Source organism: Crocodylus porosus, unplaced genomic scaffold, assembly GCF_001723895.1.
Source record: "Crocodylus porosus isolate Cpor-Errol unplaced genomic scaffold, CroPor_comp1, whole genome shotgun sequence".
NCBI classification, from domain to species: domain Eukaryota; kingdom Metazoa; phylum Chordata; order Crocodylia; family Crocodylidae; genus Crocodylus; species Crocodylus porosus.
Genome location: NW_017728910.1, coordinates 41,292,893 through 41,316,652, shown reverse-complemented (window position 1 = coordinate 41,316,652; position 23,760 = coordinate 41,292,893). Strand labels below are relative to the sequence as shown.

The following is a 23,760-nucleotide window of genomic DNA, read 5'->3' as shown; positions in this document are numbered from 1 at the left end:
GATGAACATCTAGCTGGGGTCACTTGACCCCAGTACTCTTTCCTGCCATGGCAGGGGGTCGGACTAGATGATCTGCTCAGGTCCCTTCCGACCCTACAAACTATGAAACTAAGTCAGAAGCTACAGACTATTCGTGGTCTTGTTCTGCTGTTTATTTCTTATACTTTCTGCTCTACCTATGGTAATCAACGAATGATTCAAACAGCTGGTAAAATTTTCAGAATCGCATAGATTATTTTGGAACCTAGGTTCTACTGATCTTCAATGGAATTTTGGTACCTGAGCCATTCAGGTAACTATAAAACTCAAACCAGAAAGGAAACAGTTAAGCACTGGCCAGCTTTTATTCTGTCTTTACACTTACATGCTACAAGTTAAAATCGAGCTTTGTAAAGCAGTTTTATGACTTGTCAGCTAAAAAACACACGTGTGAAGTTAACATAGAAAGGAGGAGTTAAAAAACTGAAAAAAAACCCAATGGAACAAATTATTCTTATCCAACATTGCCTAAGTTCCTCCCAGCAGTAAAGATTTGCAATTCGTTCTGGGCTAATAATGTAAAAAAGAAAATCCAAAAACAGCCCGCATCACCCTATATTATTATGTCTACTAATGTTATATGCCAAAAATCCAGCCAATTTTTAATAGTAGCCTGCCATGGAACTAATTTTTGCATCTGGATCCATGATTTCTCTCTTTTTCAATTAGTAAGTCCACAATACAAAGGAATAAAAAAGCACAAGATTCCATACTTTAGGTAGCATTTCATTAGTGAAGTACTGATCATTTTAGAAACTATTCAGTGCTGGCTACAAGAATCTACAGGATCATACTGCTATCTATTTAATTACTGGAAAAACATGCAAACTTCAGGATCAAATTGTATCAACTGATTTCCTAGCTATTAAAAGCACCCTCTGGAAGACAATCAGTTTTACTGCATTACTCTATTCTATTTATTAGACAATAATATCGGTAAACATTCCCCAATAAATTCCTTTTTTATTTATTAAGAAGATCTTACCTCGCATCAAGCTGTAATCGTGTTTTTATTAGCCAAATAGGATTGGTTGTTGTGATTGCAGTAAAACCTAAAGAAATATTATTTAAAAAACATTAGATTTGCTAACATAATAAAAACAGATTTAGTTAAGTCTGAAATGTATGCAGTAAGGTACGGTAGATGTGACAACTCGAACTACGCTGATTTTTAAAACGGTTCCCATTGTAGGCCTCTATTGGTATTATTACTTTTACAAGTCCACAGAGCCAATAAACTTTCTTACTTCAAGTTTGTTTTACATTAATATTTCATAAGTTCAGTTCTTAGTAAAGAAGATTTTCTATATAAAAGCAGCCTGATTTTCTGCCAATCTATTCATATTAATCCCATTTTGTCACTTTTAAGCAGTAAGACTAGCTAGATTGATATCAGCCAATCAAATTTTGAAAGATTTCAATAAACACATAGTGCAAATGCAACTAAAGCAAATTAAAACAATATAAAGCATTCTATGTAGATTTAATTTACTACCTGAAATACCATGAGAGTTTAAAAGCATGCAAACTAAATAACTGCTACTATGGTTCAGCTAAAAGGCACAAGTTACAAGGTACATTAAAAAGCTTTTTAATACTACATTCTAAAGAACAGTTAAACTGGAGAGTTTTTGTTATTCAATATTCAAAAGCAAAGAGTGTTGTTTGGCCCCAGGAATACTTGTACAAGCATACAAACATTTAAACTGTACAAAAACCAACAGTACTGCTTCTAACTAATCAGACAAGTATTTGGGATGCATTAGGATTATTGGTAAAAGCTTTGGTTTTCTGTCCACTTCAAAAGAAAGAAGGAAAGTAAAGAGATTCTCTTACTTCTACACAACCACAGAGAATGGAAGAGCAGATTAAGAGACAGCTCTGGATAAATTTACAGTTATAGTAGGATACATGCACCATTAATGAGGTGACATGTCTACAGGCGGGGACAGGGAAAGGGAAGAGCAGAAGCATTTGCCAGGCAGTAATTAATTTTGACACTGTGCTTCCCGAGCAACACACTATTGGCTGTCTATCATGATACAGGCATGCTGCCTCCTGCAAGATGGACTAGGGTTCTAGGAAAGCAAGAGTCTCTTGTTCAGTGCATTTCTGATGCACACTGCAGCTACATGCAACGGGGCTTTGATAAGCTTAATGAAAATTATTTACAACCAGATTGTAATACTACAACACAGTAAATATAAACTGCTTGCATACCAGTTACTTCTGTTCAAATCACTTTCTACATTTACATTGAAAAAATACACAAATGCCTGAAATACTCAAAAACAGAAATGCCAAAGGATCTTAACTGTTTTAAGGTTTTTATAAGCCTTAATTTAAAAGTGGGTGATTAAATCCTAATTTGAGATTTCAAACAACAGAAGACTATCCTTAACTAGCTTTACATTTGGAAATTAAAAAGGACATTTTCTAAAGATTTAGCTACACTACACTAGCATAGAGGATAACTTCTAATAAACATGATTTAATCTAAATGAGAAGTTGATAAATTTTAACCAAAAAAACATGCTTTTCCAAACTAGCTTCTTGTAAAAACCCTTTTTGATGTCACCCTATCATTTACATGAAATACAGGCCATAACATGTTTTGTGAAGGCAGCTTGATTTGGTGTTTAAGAGCCAGCACCTTATTCTCCCATGGCCAAGTTGCATGTGCAGTCCTTTATAACTGTATGTAAAATGCCATCAAATCCCAACAGTCCTACTTTACACCAATTTTGCACACATTTAAATGACTACACAAGGTACAAAGCAATGGAGAACTGGTTTTCTATACTGATGCACAGAAGATCTTTAAAAAGCATAGTGCAAGACAACTATAACATCCATTTAGAAAGCACTTCTAGGACTTGATTTACTTTGCATGCCATTATACTAGCATAACTCCATGGGTCACTGCTGATTTATGATGGCATGCCAGGGGTATCCTTTACTATTTAGTCAGTGTCAAGTTCTACTTGAATTCATGATTTATCTTCTAAGGTGCTTTCTTTCCTACTAAACCTAAAGGGCTCAATTAAGGCTCCTAGGTCCAGGGCAATATTGAGCAACGAAAGGGGCAATGAGGAAATTCACTACTGTACACAAGTGGAACGTCACAAGCAAGATGCCTTCTGAAGTGCTAGGCAAGTGGTATATTTGCCTGCACCTTTGCTAGTCTCTTTTTTTTAAATAGAAAAATAAAAAGATTCTGATTCTGCCAATTACCAATATCAAACAGGCAGAAACAGGGTATACTTGTGTCCCAGTCTGCCTATCCATGCTTTTTGAAGTCTTCTAGGATTATTACATGATGGTATTCATTATTTTAATATCAGTTTCCCAAAGCACTAACTAATTTAGCTTTACAACAGCCTCGTGTGGTAAGGAAACGTTATTCTGACATAAAAGATCTCTTCCAAAACTATCAATATATTTAAAAGAATGAAAAACCGAGGTTCATAGAGGCTTAATCCCCAGGCTCAATCAAAAAAACCAAACAAACAACAACCCCCCCCTACCCACCCCAACTGTCCAGTCATTTTGGGTGAGCCCCTTGAGACCTCAGAGGCCCAATTCTTACAGGTACTATGGCTGCAGAGTACCTTTGAAAGATCAAACACTGCAGGCCTCAGCTAAAGCAACCTAAGACTGAAGCATCCAAAGTTATTGGATATCTTTGATTAAGAAGTCTAAGCATCTTATCTACCTTCACACAGGCAGCCTGTGTCAAAACTATCATTTAAAAGGACAGTCACAATTCAAGTTACGTAGGCTTTCCTCACTTCCCCCACAATAGCTTCACATGTCAAATTGGAAAAGTTATGGAATGTCATGGTTATAACTAAGTAACTCACTAATTAGAAGCAAGTGAATATTATAAATAATGTTCTATCAAGAAACTATGGTTGGTTTTAAGTTATTACTGCCAGAATTTTAAAATGGACACTTGAGAAATGTAGATCTATTTTTCATTATTAAAAAAGAACTTCTAATTTCACCTTCAATTATTTCTACAAAGTACAGCTGAATTTCAGATGGAAACAACTATTCTAAGTTTCTCTTTTAGAACACACCAACAAAAAGCTTAAACAGGTAAGATCCCAGGTATTCCTATTCTGCATCATATTTGAAATGGTAACTGTAAGACAAGTGGAATTGAGAGGCGCATGTGAATATATAATACTGGATTCAAAATCCAAAGTAGTAAAATAGAAAAAAAAACCCCAACAACAACAAAAAGAAACAAAAAAAGGAGGAGGTCTTGATACAGTATGGTAACATGAAACCAGCTGCAGCATTTTAAAATGCAGCTGTGTGACGCTAAAAGACTGAATGGCCTGGCTTTAGTCTGTGAAGGGGATGTTATAGTAGCCAACTTGGCTAAATAATATAGCAGCTATCTGTAAAAGGTATTTTCCACCTTTCCCTGAACTGCACTGGAAGAATTAACTCTGTTTAAGAGTTAAAGGAAAAGCGATGCTTTTGTAAAATGCATATAATCTGTATTCAGATAATGGAAGTGAATTCCCCTTATTTTTGTATTTAATAGATATTACAAACCCAAGGTGTGGTTCTTACACTAGAGGCTGCAAGAGACGCTCAGTTCAGTACTCACGAGGTTTAAGTTAGTCCATATTTCTGCAGGAAGTGACCTGCGGATGGGGAGCATGAGATGACACGATCTCACTCTTTTCACGGGAGAAATGTACAGTAAATGCCTAAAATAGACACAGGCTTTTCTGTATCATAACAACAAGCAGTGACCTCATCAGACACATGTGTACAAATTGAATCCCACTGGAAGGATTTGTGAATTAGTTATTGTGAGATCTAACTTTTTCAGGTTAAAAGTTTAGGAAAAAAAGAAAAAGAAAAAAATACCAAAACAGGCCACAGATATTAAAATAGTTTTGTAAAGTGTACTGAGTACTGAAATTTCTGCCATTTGCAGCAGTTCAATTATACAGATTGTAAAATACTTACCTCTTTTCACAAATTTTAAAAACGAAAAGTACCCAAAAATCCCATTAAAAAAATGCTAACCTTGTCACAGGGCTGAGAAAACAGATGTCTTTCGGTATCGGTCAGACTTCCAAATTTTAGTCATTGGCTAGTGAACTAAAATGTATTTATTTATTGCCTATTGGTTCAATAAATGTGTCCATGCTATTTAAAGTCACAAAAACTAAAAAGTTTATGCCTACTATGTGCACTAATATTAAAGTGGACCAAAAATGTATTTTAAAAAAATTGTGTTTAGCTTCTGAACTGTAGTTTAAACAGTCTTCTAGAACTGGCAGAACAATGCCTATACACCTAAAAGATCTGCCGTCATAAGCTAGCTTGTGAATCTTTATTTTATTTTATTTTAATTTAAAAGTACAACAGAATTGAATAGTTCAACTCCTCATAATAGGGAAAAAATATCCTCAGTTACTTTAGTAGGGCTGCACAGCAGTAAATGATGCACAGAGTTTAAATGATATGCTAAATCTTTTAAATGCAACTTGGCAGCTAACATTCATAGACATATTAAGGTTTTTATACTGACACATTAAGGTTTTTATACAAAACATATCACAATGTACCAGATGGGGAAAGATGCAGTGCTACTGCATATTATAAGAAAAAACAAAACAAAAAACCAAACCACATTCAATCCAAAACTTAATACTTTAGGAATGAAGTCAATGAATACTGCATGCTGTAGGCTAATGCTGAACAACAGGGATGCTGTCTCTCAAATTTTAAACACGCGTGACCTTCCATCTACACATGGCACATATAACTAATAGAAAATGAGAGTACAGACTCCCTCCACAGGATAAGAATAACTACTATTGACCTGAATGAGGGAGTTACTCCATCTTGTGAAGAGAGAGCAAGAAAGAGAATAAGCATACTTTTACATTTTCTTCAATGAAAGAGGTAGCTCAACTTCTTCCAAAAAAATACTACGGGCATTAGAATTCTTCCACACTTTGTTTAAGTATAAGGTCCAAGTCTAGCTTCAGATACTTGCTCAGAAGTATGGGACACAAAAACAATACGTTTTTAATCTGACTACTTAAATAGCTACTAACACATTACATACTGTGCCACAAATAAGGTTCTTTTCATGAGTCACAGCTCTAAGTTACATTCACAGAAAATTAGAGGTAAGTGCCTTGAGCTTTTCTTTAATTAAAGGTATACAGAGGTTCAGTAATAGAGATTTTGGGGGCCGATACTGATAGCTGATTTTTAAGGAGGCATATTGGGCAATACCAATCTGATTTCTGATATCAGCCCGGCAACTTGAAGAGTAGTGTCCAGCTGGTAAGTCTGTTGTGGTTGAAGGGGAGGTGGGGGGAGGCAGATTGAGGCCCACGCGGTGAGGGAATAGAGCGGGGCTGAGGTAGGTGCTGCCCAGCTGGGGTGGGACAGGGCAGCAGCTCCTGCCTCTGCGTGCATCCCAAGAGGACAGGGGGAGGAGGCATGCCCCCCAGGTCTGCATGGGGCAGGATGGCTGTCACTACAGGTTAGAGCTGGGGCTAGACTGTGCTGAGAGTGGGCAGTGGCACTGGGAGGAGGGCTGCCGGGGGGGGGGCGGGGGTGCTACAGCCACCCTAAAACTTGCCATAGCTCCCCCAACCTCCCTCCCAGCACAGCTGCCACCTGCCTCGAGCAGCACAGCCCAGCCCAGTCCCTGCCAGGAAGAGCCTGGTGCAGTCCTGGCCCCAGCCTTCCCCGTGCAGATTCGGGGGCACATGTCTCCCCCATGTGTTCCCACGGTGTGTGCGGCAGGAGACACCTCCCTTCCCCAGATGAGCCGTGGCTCCATCCTGTGCCCGCCCCGCCCCAGCTGGGCAGCACCTGCCACAGCCTTACTCCCTCCCTCACCCCAAGGGCCTTGATCTGCCCTCTCCCTCTACACCCCTTCCACCACAACAGACTTACCAGCTCCATGCAGCTCTCCAAGCTGCTGGGCCACGTTCCTCACTGCCTACGTGCTGCGCTGCGGCTGTGTGCCCGCATGAGCCATTTATCAGCCAAATTATTGGACACAAGAGGCTGATTTCCGATAGACAATAATATCTGTGCCGATCCAATATGAGACTAATGTATTGGTGCACCACTAAAGATATACGTTACTTTTCACAGCCTTGTGTGGCTTCTTAAAAAAAGACTGTATAGCTCAAAAGCAACATGTAGTCTTTGAGTGCTTAGTTTTAGATTTTTCTAATGTAAATAGTATATGAACAATTAAATATTACTCTGTGACATTAATTAAATAATGCAAGTCAGTTCTCAAACAGGGAAATTGGGTGGAAAAAATGTCAGAGTAGATAGCTTTGCCATGAAGCAGGAAAAACAAATTCACCTGGCTAATGCACAATTTTAAGTTATAAAAGAAGATCATAACGATTTTATATCAAATAGTTTCAAGAATCAAATAAGTTAGTGCTTACTAAGACTAGTAATTTTCTCCCTGGGATTTCACCGCACTCTTACTTCATAAGTTATTGACATTATGTAGCAATAAAAATTGTGCAGACAAAATTGTTAAAAGCCAATTTTAGTATTCTTTTAAAGGCTTTATTAGAATTTAATTACAAAAATGACAAGGTTAGCATTTTTCCAGAAGCTATGTTAATTCTTAAAAACAACCCTTTCAATTAATTATCAAACTAATGCCCAGTACAAAGAATCATAAGATTATTTACAGAACTTGCTTGTAAATGGCTTTTAGCAAGTTCTAGAAAACATTATGCTAAGCTATTTTAAGAAAGAAAAAAAAAAATAGCTACCTTCACTGTGAATCTGCATGGGGCATTCAGTTTCACCAACCATTTTTTTTAGGTGTATAACTGTGAAGCTAAATGTTAAATGCTCATCAGTACTGCACTACTACCCTGTTATAAACTGAAGGAAAAAAAATAGCTACAGAATTGGGAAAGCGTTCTCAGTATTAAAGCTAGTACACAATATGAAAGTCTCTGAGTACAACCATAAGAGAGGCAAACAGCTAAAGCTTAAGGACATTTAACCAGCATCCAATCGTCATGAATGCAAAATGTAGCATCACCCTTCTAGGTGGTAAACAAAGTGCAGACACAGAACTCACTGACAAATCAGGATCTGCATCTTCAGGTGCATAGGGAAAGCTGCTATTTGAACATATCTGCACAGGTTCCTTTCACTATGAAACAAGTATGGAACTTCCAAAGATAAGGGTCATCTGAATCAACATTATAATCTATGCAAGATGAAAGATTAAAGTGGTCAAGTTAAAAAATTAAAGAAAGAAAAAAAAAAAAAGAAGAGACAGTGCTAATACATTTCCATGTCTTCAGTTTTTTGTCAAGAGAAAAGTTACATCTCTTTATAATTCTGGGGGGAAAAAGAACACAGGTAATCGAAAAAGTAGCATTACACAAGAAGGATCCCTGAAGCAGTTAATTGAATAAGATGGATTTAATTGGATAATTAATTCCCTCCTTTAATTATTTATACCAAAAACATATAGTAGCATAAAAACTATTATTTCAGCAAATGCATTAGCATATTTTTTTCTATTTTCAACAGTTGACCTATTGGCTGTAGTATTCATTCTCTGAAAAAAAGTGAGACATTACTCATATTTATATACCTCTAGATTTTTTTTTATGGTATCCACCACTACAATATATGCCCATGAATCTAATGTATGTTTAAGTTCCTATACTAGACAACAAATTATTTGTGCCATCATAGTCAATTATCTGCTTTAGGGCATACCAGAGGTTTCTACTGATCTATATCTAAACACAATTAACACTAACACTACATTTGACATACTTATATAAGCATCATGTACTGGTCGTATAATTTGGTATGTACGATTCAGTTAAATAACCATTTCAATTTCTATCATACTTAAGCTGAGTGGTGAGAATTTAAAATGTTTATAGCTTGCATTAAAAAAAAGGATATTTTTTAAAACACCTCAACATGAGGGATATTGTCAGCAGCAGGTATTACACTAGCAGGTGATGATCAGTTTCTGCAACACCTCTGCCAATGTTGCTCTTGCCTGACCTTTCACATCTTTGGTTTACTACTCCCAAATGGAGATGACCAACTATGCACCATTCCACTGCATCTCTGTAATGGTAGAATATACCAAGGACTACATTTAAGCCACCAAGTCAATTTTATTTTGGACCTAAGACTTAAGTCAGATCTAAATTTTCAAAAGTAATGATCCAATAAATTAAACACACCATCCAACTTTACTCCTTCTTGAAGAAGGTTTAAAAAGGTTAACTGGATTACTTACTACGAGAGCAAACTTTAGAAATGTTTTAGCATTTGAGAAGAGGACAGGTATATTTTAAAGACCTGTAAATATCTTTCAAAAAGGCGAAAATATATAAAACATAAGAAGTAACAAAATCAAAGAAAGGGGAGAAGAATATATTAAAAATTATTGAACCAAAATTCAGCATAGACAACACTGTTTCTAGTTTGCAAAGCACAGTTAAATTATTCAGAGTTAGAACTTGGTGAATATTTTATATTTTCACAAAAAATATCAAAGAAAGCATGTCAGTTCATCTAGACAATACATCATTCACACACACACCTACAGACACCTATTAATGTAAAGTTCAATTTCCATGCATTTATTCTTAAGCTGCCTTCCATACTCAAGAAGCAAGTCACCTACATGTCTATTTACCGAAATCAGAATCATTCAAGCACTGTTATTTCACATATATGGCAGCCTCACAGTCACAGCTAAGCATCTCAAATAAGGAAGGCAAAAAAGTTACAGATTCTTACCTGCCACTCCAGCTGAAATCATGTGTACCTGGCTGGTATCTGGATCAAAAATACTGTTCAACTTTTCCTTGCAATTTGAGTAAGCAGCAAAGTATATTGCTCTAAAATCAGAATGAAATCCAAGGTTTAATTCTGTATCTTACTTAGATGTAGCTACAAAGCACTGCTAATGTAGAACAGATAGATCTCTGGCTTCATTATTTAGAGATACTATACAATGACAAAAATATTACTATAAAGAAAGCAGCTCAAGCTGCAATTCCACAAGCACTTGAATCCTGAGGTATGGGGAATGAGAATTTGGGGGGGGGGGAGAATGGAGTGGTGTTTATTCATCTCATCCCTTCTGCAACACTCCAAAATCTATACTGGCCATAACAAGCGTGAAGGGTTTAATTGTGAACTTGAGAACTGCAGCTTTTGGGTCATCTTGTGTGGCAATGGCCTGCTTAACTAACATGCAGTCTTATTACTTATGAAAACATAGAACAAAGCCACACCAGACTGTACTAGGCAAAATACTCATTTTAATGATATTACATTGTCACACTGGTTCTACTTTTTAGAAAGAAGGTAAGAGAGAAATCCAAAGAACCATTCTTTATTTTTGGGTTGCTTTGCTTAGAGTGTGAGTTTTACATAGTACACTAGAAACAGATCCTTCCCACTTCTTCCTTTCAGTTTTTGATTGAACCTATCTGAAATGACTCATACAAAATTTTCTTACCAAATACAAAAGAACTATACAAGTATTTACAAATTGTGTTCAATCAAAAATTATACTAAAAATGACCAATGTGTTTTTTAGCATCTAAACAGACTACCATGCAAATTTTAGAAAGGTTGTTTTAACCTCACAATAGCTATAAAAAATTATTTTCTGCGATCATGTATGTGCTTATTATTATTATTAGGCAAGCAATGACTTGAACACTTTTAACCGTTATACAAAATCTACACGATCAACCCGCCCAACAAACAAAAAAGCCCCCATCAAAATACATATCCACGTTCTTCATTAAACAGAACATTAAGTTAATCTGATTAGCTCTGCAAACATGTTTTTCTTCAGAACAAAATGATAAAGTACTTGCTTTCTGAGATGTAATTTTTAAAATGGGATCTGAACCAGCTGAATATGCTATGAGTTATAAAACTTTTTTTTTTTTTTTTTAACAGCTTATTCAAACAAAGAGCTGCTGTGAAAGTCACTTAGCAAAAGCTTAATTGAAACAAAGTGTTTGATGAAAGCTGAAGACTGGAAAAAAAGCCAGGATGTGCTAACTCACAAGGCTAAATACATTATCAATCAGACAACTCTAATGTGAAAACTGAAGAAAAACAAACACACATACACAAGCTATAATATTTCATCTGTCAGTTTCAGAAGAGTTAACCGACCATTACAGAGCACCCCATAAAGAAGAATCCACTTAGAGAGAGAAATTTAAAATCACTTTTGAGAGCACACACAATTTGAGGCAAGTATACCAAAGTATTCCTCAGCATTTTCAGGGGAATTAGTCAAGTGGACTTAAAAGACAATTTAGGCCCCAGCCTTTTTAATTCTAGTTAGACTTTCTTCCAGCCCACAGCTAAAAGTTATAAACTAATGCTCTATGTTATGCAAAAAATAATAAAGAATAATACTACTAATACTACAAATGTAGATATTACCTTGTTCCACAAAAACACTCAATATATAGTTCAAATGTCTAACATATGGCAGAGTCATTTCACCTATCAAACAGGCATTTTTATTTTACCTGGAAGGAGCAACGCCTACCAAATTAGGACCTAGCCCTCTAAAGAGAGAACGAGGACCTTCCTTTTGCAGGATCATCCTGAAAAACAAACACAAAAGAAGTTGTAACAGAAAAACCAAACCAAAACTATATATTAAAAGCGGATAACTGCAGTACACAGTAATATAGTTTTTTGGGTTTTTTTAAATAAACAAACTACTAATTTTGTCATTTTAACAGATTTAACCATCTAAGTCACAGGGATCACCCATGCGTAATGTTTTTTTCTGGCAAGCAGTGTTCTCATAGTAAATACAACACATTAATAATCATTCTTAGAACTGGATCATCTGCTGTACTATAGATTCACATTTGTTCTCAGAAGGCAGGAACAAACATTCAATTTTATTGCACCTTTCTCCAATTCTTCCCTGTACCCAACATAAGATTTAGAGGAATCTAAGTCTCATGAAAAATTCTACTGTCACTCAAAAGATTTATCAAACTGTAAGACACACAAGTGAAGGTCCAGTTCTTGACCCCTATCCTAAAATACAGTTTCCAGACACATTATTCCTTTTGATCTGGGAACTCCCTCACAACAAATGCAGCTAGACAGGGCATGTACTGAAGTAGCCCCATCTCTTCCCAACCACTCTGCAGGATTAAGGCTTAGCTGTTAAGGGATCAATTTCTTCTTAGTTTTTCATCCTATGCATTCCTATGGAAGTTACCAACTGTAAATCCAAGTAAAATTGGAGCCCTTGTTTTGTATAGCTTGACTCCTTACCAGGCACAAGTATTCTCACTCCAATCCACAAAGCACTTTAGTATATAATGAACTTAATCACATGAGTAACTTATTGTGTCCACACAGACTAATCATGCTTAAGCTTAAGTAAGTGTGTAAGAGTTTTGCTGGATCAGGAATAAGATGTGCAGCATTTTGCAGGGTTGAGACTAGTAACCTTACAGTTCTGGGAACAGTGGGGGTGAACAAAGGCCACTAGACATTTTTAAGAGGATAGACAAAGGAATAAGAAACATACACTTTAGCTTAATAAGCTTTATACTGAGCATTAACACAGTACTTTCAATTTACTATCGTCAGCATTAAAGGATTTGGAATACTTGTTCCACTGAGGTGTAATTTTTTTTTTTTTTTTAAAGTAGACTATATTACATGTGATGAATCTCAGCACAGGGTTTGTTCCAAGATGCCTGGATACAATAAGGTTTTGTTGAACGTGCACATTGTTGGCCCTACAGAAAATGTATCTAAAAGCTTAAGCCTTGATTATAAAATTCCAGCTTTGGATACAGAGGAAAAAAAGAGAGGATATCAGTACCACTGCAAGAAGAAATTTTAACCACTCAACTGGATGTTGCAATGTAGGACTCCAAGCTTATCAGCTTAGATAAGCCATCCAATACACACAGTATTTTTCAGGCATATTCCTTGTTCAAAAAGATATACAGGTTAATGACAGCAGAGTCAGTCAATTGTACAAATTTCATAGTTGCGTAAACTGTTTAGAGAAGTTTAAACTGATTAGTCTGAATATACACATACATCTAAGTCAGTGTTCTAGGGGATTTCAAAGTATTCTGAAAACCAGCATTTTGAACATTTGTGATCATTTGATTTTTTTTTTTATTATTATGTAGAATATACACAGATGCGTGTGCATTCCATATAATGGGAGGGCTTTTTACGATCAGTTGCTCTTGTGCTTCTTGCACAAGAGCACTCGTCCACATCCCACAGCTGAAAAAATTAGATGCAATTTCACAACCTATAGTGGAGGAGAGAACGGCTCACCTGAAACTGCATGTAGTAAAACCACCTCTCAAGTCACCAGCAGATTTCAGAATATAAGTCTGAAGTATGACTGGCCTCACCTGGAGCTTGTCTATACTGAAAGGGATGCTCCAGGAATTAGGATGTCTGGAAATTTATCACTTAAAAAGCTGAATGTCCTTTTCTATTAATAATGTTTTTGTGGGTTTTATTCAGACCTTTATCTGAAGAAGGAAACAATAACAGAGAGCTATAGTCAGGAAATCTAAATACTTGTTAACAGACTCACCCACAGTGAAAAAGGCTGCCATTGGACAAACAGTGCTAAAACCTAGGTTTTAACTGCTTTTTTCTTTTAAACAACTGACTTATTCTTGAACTACTAAAATATTTTGGTTGAAAGTAAGAGTATGTAACATAGGATAACTTTTAGGGGTTGCTGTGGATAACTCAGACATCTATTACCATCACTGATATAAACTAAGAAAGGAGGAGGATTTTATTGCGCAATTGGCACCTAGTTATTTAGTGTGTGTGTGTACGTTTCTTCCCACTACCCCCCCCCCAACTACCATACCCACCATCTTGTGCGTGTAGGTGGGAGGGGTTGGAGTGGGGTGTGGGAGTTGTCCTTTCCTTCTCTAGCTGCAATGTAGAAGTCTTACACAGACAATGAGGAAATCTGATAGACTAGGAAATGTGCAACTGTTCAGCATTACATCTAAATGTAAGAAAAATCATTCTAGTTCTTATTATACTTGAATTTAAGCTACTTTTTAAAAATTCACTCCATTTCAACTTTGGCAACAGCTCTTAGATTTTATTATATGTGGAACTGGACTGGTTAAAACATGCCATTCTAAAGAGAAATGAGCTTGTGTAATGTATATATGCAGAAGGGCACTCAATTGCTGAAAGCAAAGTAAATGAGATTAACTCTGAAAGAAACAAAATGTAAAAAGAACATGTTACTAGTGAGCACTCAGGAAGTAGTCAATGGCATTAAAATTTGTACAGCTGGCTCCTGCAGCCTCACCTGCATTATTTAAATTAAAGACAGATAAGAGTTGCTACCAAAAGGCAAACAGCTATACCTTCATTCAAGATTTTTGTGATACATCTGCTGCCTGAACCAAGAAACAATACTGATGGCGAGTCCTGGGCCACATGGAGTAGCTAACAGGAAGTTTTACTGCAAAGAGAGTTCACCTAACCATTCTGATAGGCGCTGTGATGTAAAATCAGCACCCTGTGGCTGGATGGTCCAATGAAATGCACACTTCTATCCAAGAATATCATCATGTTTTATTTTAGAAACATTGTATAGAATGGGTTTGCTTCAGAAAGCACATACAGCTGCTTAGTAAATTTTATCTGAAATTATTTTAGTCAAAAGAAAAACATTTAGCCCACCTTCCCCCCAATATACAATTATCTGGTTTAAGGTGCAACACAGCAGATGCAGTCAGTAAACAATTACATACTCCAGATCTGCACAGCATATTCCTCCTCCCTCAGTGAATAGCTATGCCAGCGTATGGCTCCTGTATACTGATAGAACTACTGTCCACAACTGTACAGTAGCTATTCCTACTGCGAAGTCTGAGAGGTTGTTACATCCTCAGAACAGCCAGCTACCAGTCTAGTTCTTATGTTGTAGTTACTGCTCTTGGCAGGGGGTGCAGAACTAATAAGCTCTTCAGGGCTTGCTTCTTAAAACAGATGGTAGTACATTTCCACTGCTTTCAAGCACATTTTTACATCAGCCTTGGAGCAAATACTTTCTGGGACCAACAGAAGCCTCCCTCCTACACCTCACTTAATCAACACTTTCTCATCCACCTTCTCACCTTCTAAGAGTAGAAGCCACAAAACTGCTGTTACCCACTTCTCATTTCAAAAGACTGCTCTGAAATCCAGACTTGGAAGTCAACAGCACCCCTTGCAGAGGATGCTGTGCCATTAATAGCAGTACTCCAGGGTAAGACCCCTATTGATTCCCCTATTAGGATCAGGATTTTACCTCTCTTGCACAGATCACTAGCCAGGACAGAAGTGCTAGTTATTGCACAAACAACAATTGTAAAACTGTAACAGTCAAATTTGAATACTACTAACATTCATGCAAAACCACCACCATTTGATTAAAGACCTACTCTGCTAAGCAAAGGTTGAGTTCAGACTTTGGGTGCCAAGTTGTTTCACCCAATGCATCCCATCAGAAGTCTTACTTTTATGTTAAATATGAAACCTTTCTGGTCTAGATACTATGCTTCCCAAAGATCTAACACTGACCCATGCACAGAAATTCTGTGCAGGGCAAGGCAACACAGGGGATCAGGTTTACAACCACTTGAGTTTCTCTGCAATTGCCAAGGAATGCTGCTTGGAACAGTACCAGAAAAAGAACATGGCTGGACAGCTAAGGTGATCAACAGGCACAAGGGACTCTCTAAATGGGTGTCACTTCTTCATTTTTCCAAATAAGCGAAGTTTAAAAATCACACTATTGCACAGGTAGAAACAACAATTCTCATTCATAAATATGAAGACTATTTCCAACAAAAGAGGGGGAAAAACATCTGCTCTTGGAAGAAGAAAAAAAGTCCCCCTCCTATTCTTCCTGATCAAAGATCCATGCTCAACAGGACCCCTGCCTCATTCAGTACACAAGATGAACCCACAGTGGGAATGAATGGGGTTGTAAAGCAAAGGAGGCTGATTTTGTTGATGAAGTAGGAATGTGTGCTGTGAAGAAAAGAATTGCAGGAGCAGGAATGTGGTTTTAGGGCTAAGGCAGCCAACTCCTAGGGAACTGGTTTCTATCACTGACTTTTCCAGAGTCCCAATGTGATGTCCTAACCAAGACCATAACTGCTTCTCTCTCACTTTTTGAGTGCTGGACTTGAGATCCTGGAGGGAATAAGTTTGCTGACTCTTCTCTTGATCCAGAGTTCTCTGATCATCAAAAGCTGATGAACAACTACACGGAAACAGAATTTCATGACAATGAACCGATTACTTAATCAATGCCATCCTTTGGTGGGCCTTCTTTTGGGGCTGAAGTACCAGTTCAGTCTTACTACCCCAAAACATATCCAAATGCTACATTTGAATAACTGCACATAGAGTTGTGATTAACATTATCACATTCAACAACTGTACAAAATCAGCTCTCCCCTAGAAAGCGCCATTTCTAAGATTTTGTAATATTGCCACAAAGGAAAATAATCCCCTCTGGAAAACGAAAGAGGGTATGTGAAACAAGAAACGTGCGTGTGGTACTCACTTCAAACAATGGAGAGGTCCAGGGGAAACTCTAGTTACTCGATTGACACTAGCACCACTCACAGTGTTGAGGTGAACTTCAGAGATGTAGACCGTTATAGAAGAGGACTGCAACCGTGTTTTCACAACTTCTAGCGGACAAGTCAGAATGGCCCCAACAGTGCCTCCACATCTGCAAAAAGGAGGAAGATTACTGTAGTTTAAAGTCACGACAGAAACAGAAAAAGTTAATACTCAACTAGATGCATATAAATTGACACAATATCATACTCAGAAAGAGGATGCCTGTGCTTTCAACTTGTACAACAATACTGCAGTTATCACTTGTACTTCAATGAAAGACACAAATCAATTTCTCTCCATTAATTTAACTGCTTAGAGTAAATATACTTAACTGACAAAACAAGTAACTGACCATAGCAGAACTGCACAAGAACACAATCTACTCTGGAAGACAACCTAGTGTCTCAACCTTCCTCTTGTAATGTTTAGCATATGCCTGATTAAAGAAAAAAAAAAAAAAACCTGTTAAAAATCTCATTTATAAAACTATGGGGTATATGGGTTCAGAGACAATACATGTGGCATTACATTTAGCAAAGGGAGAGGAGGCAAATAAAGTAGGTGGGCACAATATTTTAAGAGCTATTTTTACATACCTTCATTTATTTCAAGGACTCCACTTTGTTTTGAAGGTTGCAAAGGGAAAATAGTGATTTTCTGAACATCTATTAAGAGTTTTCCTTCAAGAGCATCAATTTTGATTATACCCGCTGAATACCCACTGAATTTAATGGCGCTAGCGCTCACTTATCTGAAGGCTGTGCATGCAGGGCCCACAGACAGTTGCAAAGTGCCGTCAAAACTTGTTTGTTCTTGCTGGAAACCTAAAAGCTTCTCAACACTGGAAATGACTCTTATAAGTATTGCTGCCTTATTCAACAGCTCTTATCTGCCTGCTAACATTACTTGACTATGTTCCAAAAATGTTCCAAACCAGGCCAAGGTTTTTTCCAAAGAGTTAAAACTTTCTTGCAGGAGACCTGATCTAGTTTTCACACAAAAGAGGTTTTGTTTCTGTATCTAACACTGATCCTTTCCTTCTGCAGGGAATTAATGGAAACTGTGATTACAATTTGTATTGCAAACTTCATGAAACTACAGGGCACTATTTATTCACAGAGTCAATTAAGGATATACAGAGAATAATCATAACCTTTAGTCATCTTCAGCTGGGCTACATTTAAAACTAGCTATGTGCTGGAATCCTGTTACTGATCCCAAGAGCGAATCAGCCCTTTCTGACTAAGATTATCCTAAAAAGAATTCCCTTCCAAGTTTTAAAAATAGAAACTGTGTCAAGAATTTTTTCCTTCTATTTTCAGTAATCTGTGTCACTATAATATCACTGAAAGATTAAGAGCCTCAACATACTAAAGAGTGTTTGTGCATTAAATATTGAAGAGATTTCAAAATTAGCATGCAGACTGTACAGTGAGAGGTACATAAATACTTTGGCAGACAAATTCTACAACAGCCTATGTATGTAGGGGGTATACAACAGGGTATTAACTTACCTTATGAACTTTACATATCTTCATTACAAATGAAGCTACTAGTAAAAATAAAAACGTTTCTTTTATAGCCACAAAAACATATAAAAATCAGCATTATGCTGATGATAATTACACTCAGCTCATATATAGTGATAAAAAGTCCTATACCTCAGAAAGATTTAGGAAACGTGTTTCCCCCTTTCAAGGTTTTCTCCATTATTTTATTTGGGGCTTCTTCCAACTAGAACTTGAATGTTGTAATGTAACTACATGTGCAAATGCACAAGGGAGTTGAGGGCTGGAAGAGGGAGGGAAAGGATAAGAAAACCAAGATTTAAAAAAGTTCCATAAGACAAAAGTCGAACTACAAATGAGCCTTTTATTGTTGATCTAAACTTTTACCAAGTTCAAGCCATTAATCTGCAAAGTTTGCAGAAATTTAAATTAGGGAAGAGTACAAGAATTCATTTATACTAATCAGACTCTGATGACAATCCAAGTGTTTTAAGTGATTTTCAAAGTAAAGTGTCAGCACAAATGCAGTTAAATTTAATACTTAAATAATGTGGTTTCAGATGCTTTGACACTTTATCCAAAATAATCCCATTCTAATGCGAACTAGACTAGTTTTATTTTTAAATATAAGCAGAAAGAAGAAAGAGAATTAAAAGAAATAACAGTGTATTCAGTGCATTTTGGCTGGGATGTTCCAGATAGGGACGGTCCTGCTTTGTGCAGGGGGGTTGAGCAGATGACCTCCTGAAGTCCCTTCCAATTCTAATTGCCTATGATTCTGAAGAAAAGCTATTCGGATTTTGCATGTTACTGACACGCAAGTATTTGCCTCTTATCATTGATGTGGATGCAAAACATAAAACTGAATTGCCCATACACCTCACTGATAAACTCTAGCATTTATGTTGAAGTCTCTGATTGACTTCAATGAAAGTCATGTGCAGCATAAACTAACTTCTCTCTTTTTTTGCATACAAATTATCGGTCATCCAGAGCATGCTGTTCTTTAGCAGTAAAAGCATTATACAAGTGTTTGGGGGTTAAGTCTCAAGATTTATGCAAATATTACCTGTTTCAGGTGGCTAACTAAGAGGGCCGTGGGAAGCTTTGATTGCCGATTTTATTCGGCAGAGATCTGGCTTGATTTGGCGGCTGAATCTCCAAATCCGAATTGAATCAGAAGACTCTTTAATCTCTCCAAATCAAATTGGCACCCTCTGAATCAGAGAGATTCAATGATTCGGACACAGACACAGCTTTAAACTTTCTTCAACATACCTCAAGGGACCAGGCTTGTGAACACTGAGATAGTAGAACAGATGGAGTGCCCCACAAGAGCACTTCCAGTCCACTTCTAGGTCTGCTGTGAAGTGTGCAGAGGACCAACCCCCTCCTCCCCCCGGCTTGGTGACTGGTGCCTCCTGGGTCTGGGGGGGGCACTGAGGGTCCCTTCGCAGCCAACTGCCTAGCGGGGGGGAAAGGGGGGGGCAGGGGTGTCCCCTGGCAGCAGACCCAGAAGTAGACCGAAACTACTTCTGGGTCCTCTGCTGAGCATGCAGGGGGGTCCTCTGCACTCCTGTGGGATGCTCCATCCGCCCCACCATCTCAGCATTCACGAGCCGTGCCTGGTACCTTGAGGTATGTAGAAAAAACATTTAAAGCCGTGTCTATGGCCGAACTGCTGATTCTCCGAATCAGCATTGAATCTTCAGATTCCAATTTGGCTGAATCAGATCAGGACAGTGATCCAAATCACTGTCCCCCCCAAATTGGGCCAAATCCAAATCAAATACAGCCTATTTCGCACACACCTACTAACTACCCCTCTCTTCAACAGGACAAGGTAACTGAATCATGGGCATTGATTGATATGCAACATTTGTCTGGTCCAACCTGGTGGAAAACCAGCATGTCAGAGCATACTCAATCCTCAGTGATTAAGTAACCTGCCAAAACAACACAGGAAGTGACAGAGCTGGGCTCAGAGCCCAGATTTCCTCCCTTCATCTGTGCTTTAGCCAAAATACTAGCATTTTTTTCAGTACCTTTAAAAATAAAAGGTACTTTTCACTGAAAAATTTTTATAATACCATATCACATTAATATATGCTGGCAGATGTAGAGGAGAAATGTTAGGATGGAAATACCATAGATACTTGTTATGTATTTTTATGAAAGACAAGGAAAGATCTGTGTAACTTATGAAAGTCATAAATAAGCTGCACAAAAAAACCCTGCTCAAACATTAAATGCTCTTAAAACGGAAGTGTGCAAGCTGAGCCAGTAAGATGAGCTAAAGGCTGCTACAGTTGCTTGTTCAGACCTTGATACACATTTATGAAAAAAACTGTCACTTTTTCTCATCCTGAGCTTCAAATGGATATCTAAATCTACTTTCTTTCTAAGAGACAACCAAACCAGAGTTTAGATCTTAATTTTTTTTAAGGTACAAAACATTTTATAAAAATGGGAAAAATAAGAACACCTCATTTTATTAGTTTTCAATGTTGGTGTCTCTATTTCCAGTCTACAAAGAAGAAATTCACAGAACCCTAAATGAATATTATGGAGACTGGGTTTTTGTCCTCATACAGGTGTTTTTGGAGAGATGAGTATCACTGAGAAACGAGACTCACTATATTCAAGAAAATACCATACCAGCCAATTACTTTATTCAACAATAAACTTCAAAAGTGAAAAGAACTTTCTGATATAGGAAAGCAGGTTTACTCAGTGCTCAGATGAGTTACCAACACACAGAGACAGACAGACCACTGCAGAAACACTTTAAGCCTGAATATACTTTCCTACATTATCTTTCGCCAACAAAACAGAGATTCTAGGTAATACTTGACAGATTATTCTTACTGCTAAGTAGAGTAAACCAGTAGGGGCCAATTTTTCTGGCAGGCATGACATAAATTAACCCTAAACCCTTCTAGAGGACCACAAGGATCCCTTCTTTTGCCCAACCTGCTATTCTGCTTTCTGCCCTGCTGCTCTTCTTTCAGCTCCTTGCCCTATCTGCCACTGTGCTGTCTGTGCCCTCCCTGATCTGCTACATGCCACAAACAGGACCTGATGTGTGGCAGGTTGACCACCTGTGCAGTAAACAATTTAAAGAGCCACCAAAAGGTCAAAATTAAAAGATTATTACAATAGTTTTAGCATAGTTAGTTCCAGTACCTTATATTTATTTTATGCTCCTTCAACATTTCTTTCAACTCTGCCAACACCAAAACACTATTTTTATTATCATATAATAGCACAAAGCTGCAACATTCCAGTTGCAAGGAAATATCTGAGCCAGATCAAAACCTCCACTGAAAAAAATCGTATCACCTTGTTTATTTAGTTTAGCTTTCTGCAAAACACAGAATAACCCAGGTTTTGCACCTGCCCTGTCACAGAGTAGAAAAGGGGAGAGAAATGTTCAATTTTTTTTTTAATTACAATAAAGAGAAGAGAGTAAGGCTACAAAGTTTTTTGTAGACCAATGGTTCATTGGCCGTCTACCAGTTTGGATGGAAAAAAAAAAAAAATCTACAACCACTTAAGTACTTCAGTTGGATATAATTCCTAACTGCAGTTACAACTCACTGAACAGGTATTTAAGTACTAGGAGAACACCAGGTCCTGAAAAAATGGATTTATTTAAATAAAATAATTCTGAATCTTAAACATGAATCATATTATCAAAACTCACTTATCCTAAAACTGGTATTCAATACACAGAATTTGTGAGCAAAGAATTCAAATATTAGATGGTGGTAAGCATTATAATCTGTGCAGACAAGAAAAGCTTTATTTATTAAACAGGTCAGCTGCCATTCCAAATAGCATAAATGAGACCAATGTCCATTTTAATAGAAAACACGTGTTGTACACATGTACAAGGCAAATTCCATCATTAGTTTTTTTGTTTCCTGGCTTGCCGATTTAACAGGATAGCTACCAGAAATACTGTGAAAGAAACAGTCTCTTCTTTGTATTCACGATGCTGGCATGCCATTAATAGATGGCCAGCAACTACAGTTTAGTAAGAGATGCTCTGTAAGCTGCCAGCAAAGCCACCTCTAATTAGCACTTATCATGCTGCCTTCACTCCTGACAGACTTTAAATTTGGGGACAAACTTTTCCTATTTGTGCATTAACAAAAGCCATAATATCTCCCAATACAGAATGGTTTTTACAGGGGGGGAAAAGCCAACTTATTCCTCCCTAAAAGCCCAGTCGGTACATAGTTTATTTAAATTTTAACCCCCCCAAAGAAAGTTGCAATAACTTATGTCCACAAGTAATTTTACTCAAATGCAGGTCACAGTGACCGATCCTTATTATGGGATCAAATCTTTACCAACACTGTCATCAAGCAGACTGTAAGCAATGGTTTCTACAAAGAAGTTTAAAATACACTTCTTCCAATTCCTTTCAATGTCTGCAAGCTGCTTGGTGAAGGATGAATTCAGCACTCACACAGAGTACCCTACAGAACATGTTCTAAAATCTGAAAAGTATTTTTAACTGTACTTTTACCACGTCTTATCAGCTTTGCCAACATATTCCTCATGTAGCCTATTAACCTTACCTCTCACCAGAGATGTCATGACATAGCTTCTGATCCTATAGTGCAGTCTATACAAGAGGATTCCGAGTCCCCATGTAAAACCCTATCGATTTAAAGACTGCATGACTGGTACCTTGCTACGGATCTGCCAAGAAGGAAAAATTACCACATGAAAACTGTACTTTTGTGATGCAATAGATTTGACCCCACTGCATATTTAAAAAAAAAAAAAAAGTATCTGCCCACTTAAGGAACAAAAAGGAGCCTATTTATTGTTTGCTTGTTCTGTTTTCAATTAATACCTTAAAAATCATCATTGTTGCTCTCTTAACCATCTCAGTGAAGGCAATGAAGTTATATAATAACAGCCAGGGCCTACTTTTTCCTACAGAAACTTTATTACTGGCAATGATGTGAGAAGGAAAATACCTAGTTTGACAAGTTAAGTTTCTACAGTTGGCCAATCAAGAACACAGCAAGTGACAAGTTATCAGAGATGTGTAGTCTAACATTTCTGCTTAACTACCTCTCATTGCTGCATTAGCAAAGGTGCAACTCCACAGATGGAAATACCATCATGGACAGAGAGCCAGAATTGTAACCACTGAGCCATTCAGATATTCTATAGGCTGGACTAACATTTCCAGCATCAACAGGAGGAATTATATCAGTGCTAGTGTAAGAGCTGGAAATTTAAGCAAACATTGGGGAAGATGAAACCTGTTACAGGTAAGTTGTATGGGCACAAAGCTGTTAGACATCAAAATAATAAGTGGGCCGTATTATTTTACTCTATGGTTAAGGTTAGCAGTGTCCAAGGAATATACACAAGACCCATACTTTTAACATGGCAACCAGAAGTATTTGCCAGATGACAAAGACTCCCTGTTAGACCACTCATTGCATGTAAGGTTTTGTTTGTTTGTTTGTTT

General features: G+C 37.3%; 1 protein-coding gene across 1 annotated transcript in view; it reads right to left on the bottom strand.

Moving 5' to 3' along the window:
* SLC25A36 (solute carrier family 25 member 36) overlaps positions 1-23,760 on the bottom strand; it is a 41,945-nt gene that overhangs the window by 11,050 nt on the left and 7,135 nt on the right. The window contains exons 2-5 of the mRNA XM_019533080.1: positions 16,691-16,861; positions 11,622-11,699; positions 9,856-9,956; positions 1,025-1,091 (exon numbers count right to left, since the gene is read on the bottom strand). Coding sequence (XP_019388625.1) covers positions 1,025-1,091; positions 9,856-9,956; positions 11,622-11,699; positions 16,691-16,861 — 417 coding nt within the window. The remainder of the gene's footprint in view (positions 1-1,024; positions 1,092-9,855; positions 9,957-11,621; positions 11,700-16,690; positions 16,862-23,760) is intronic.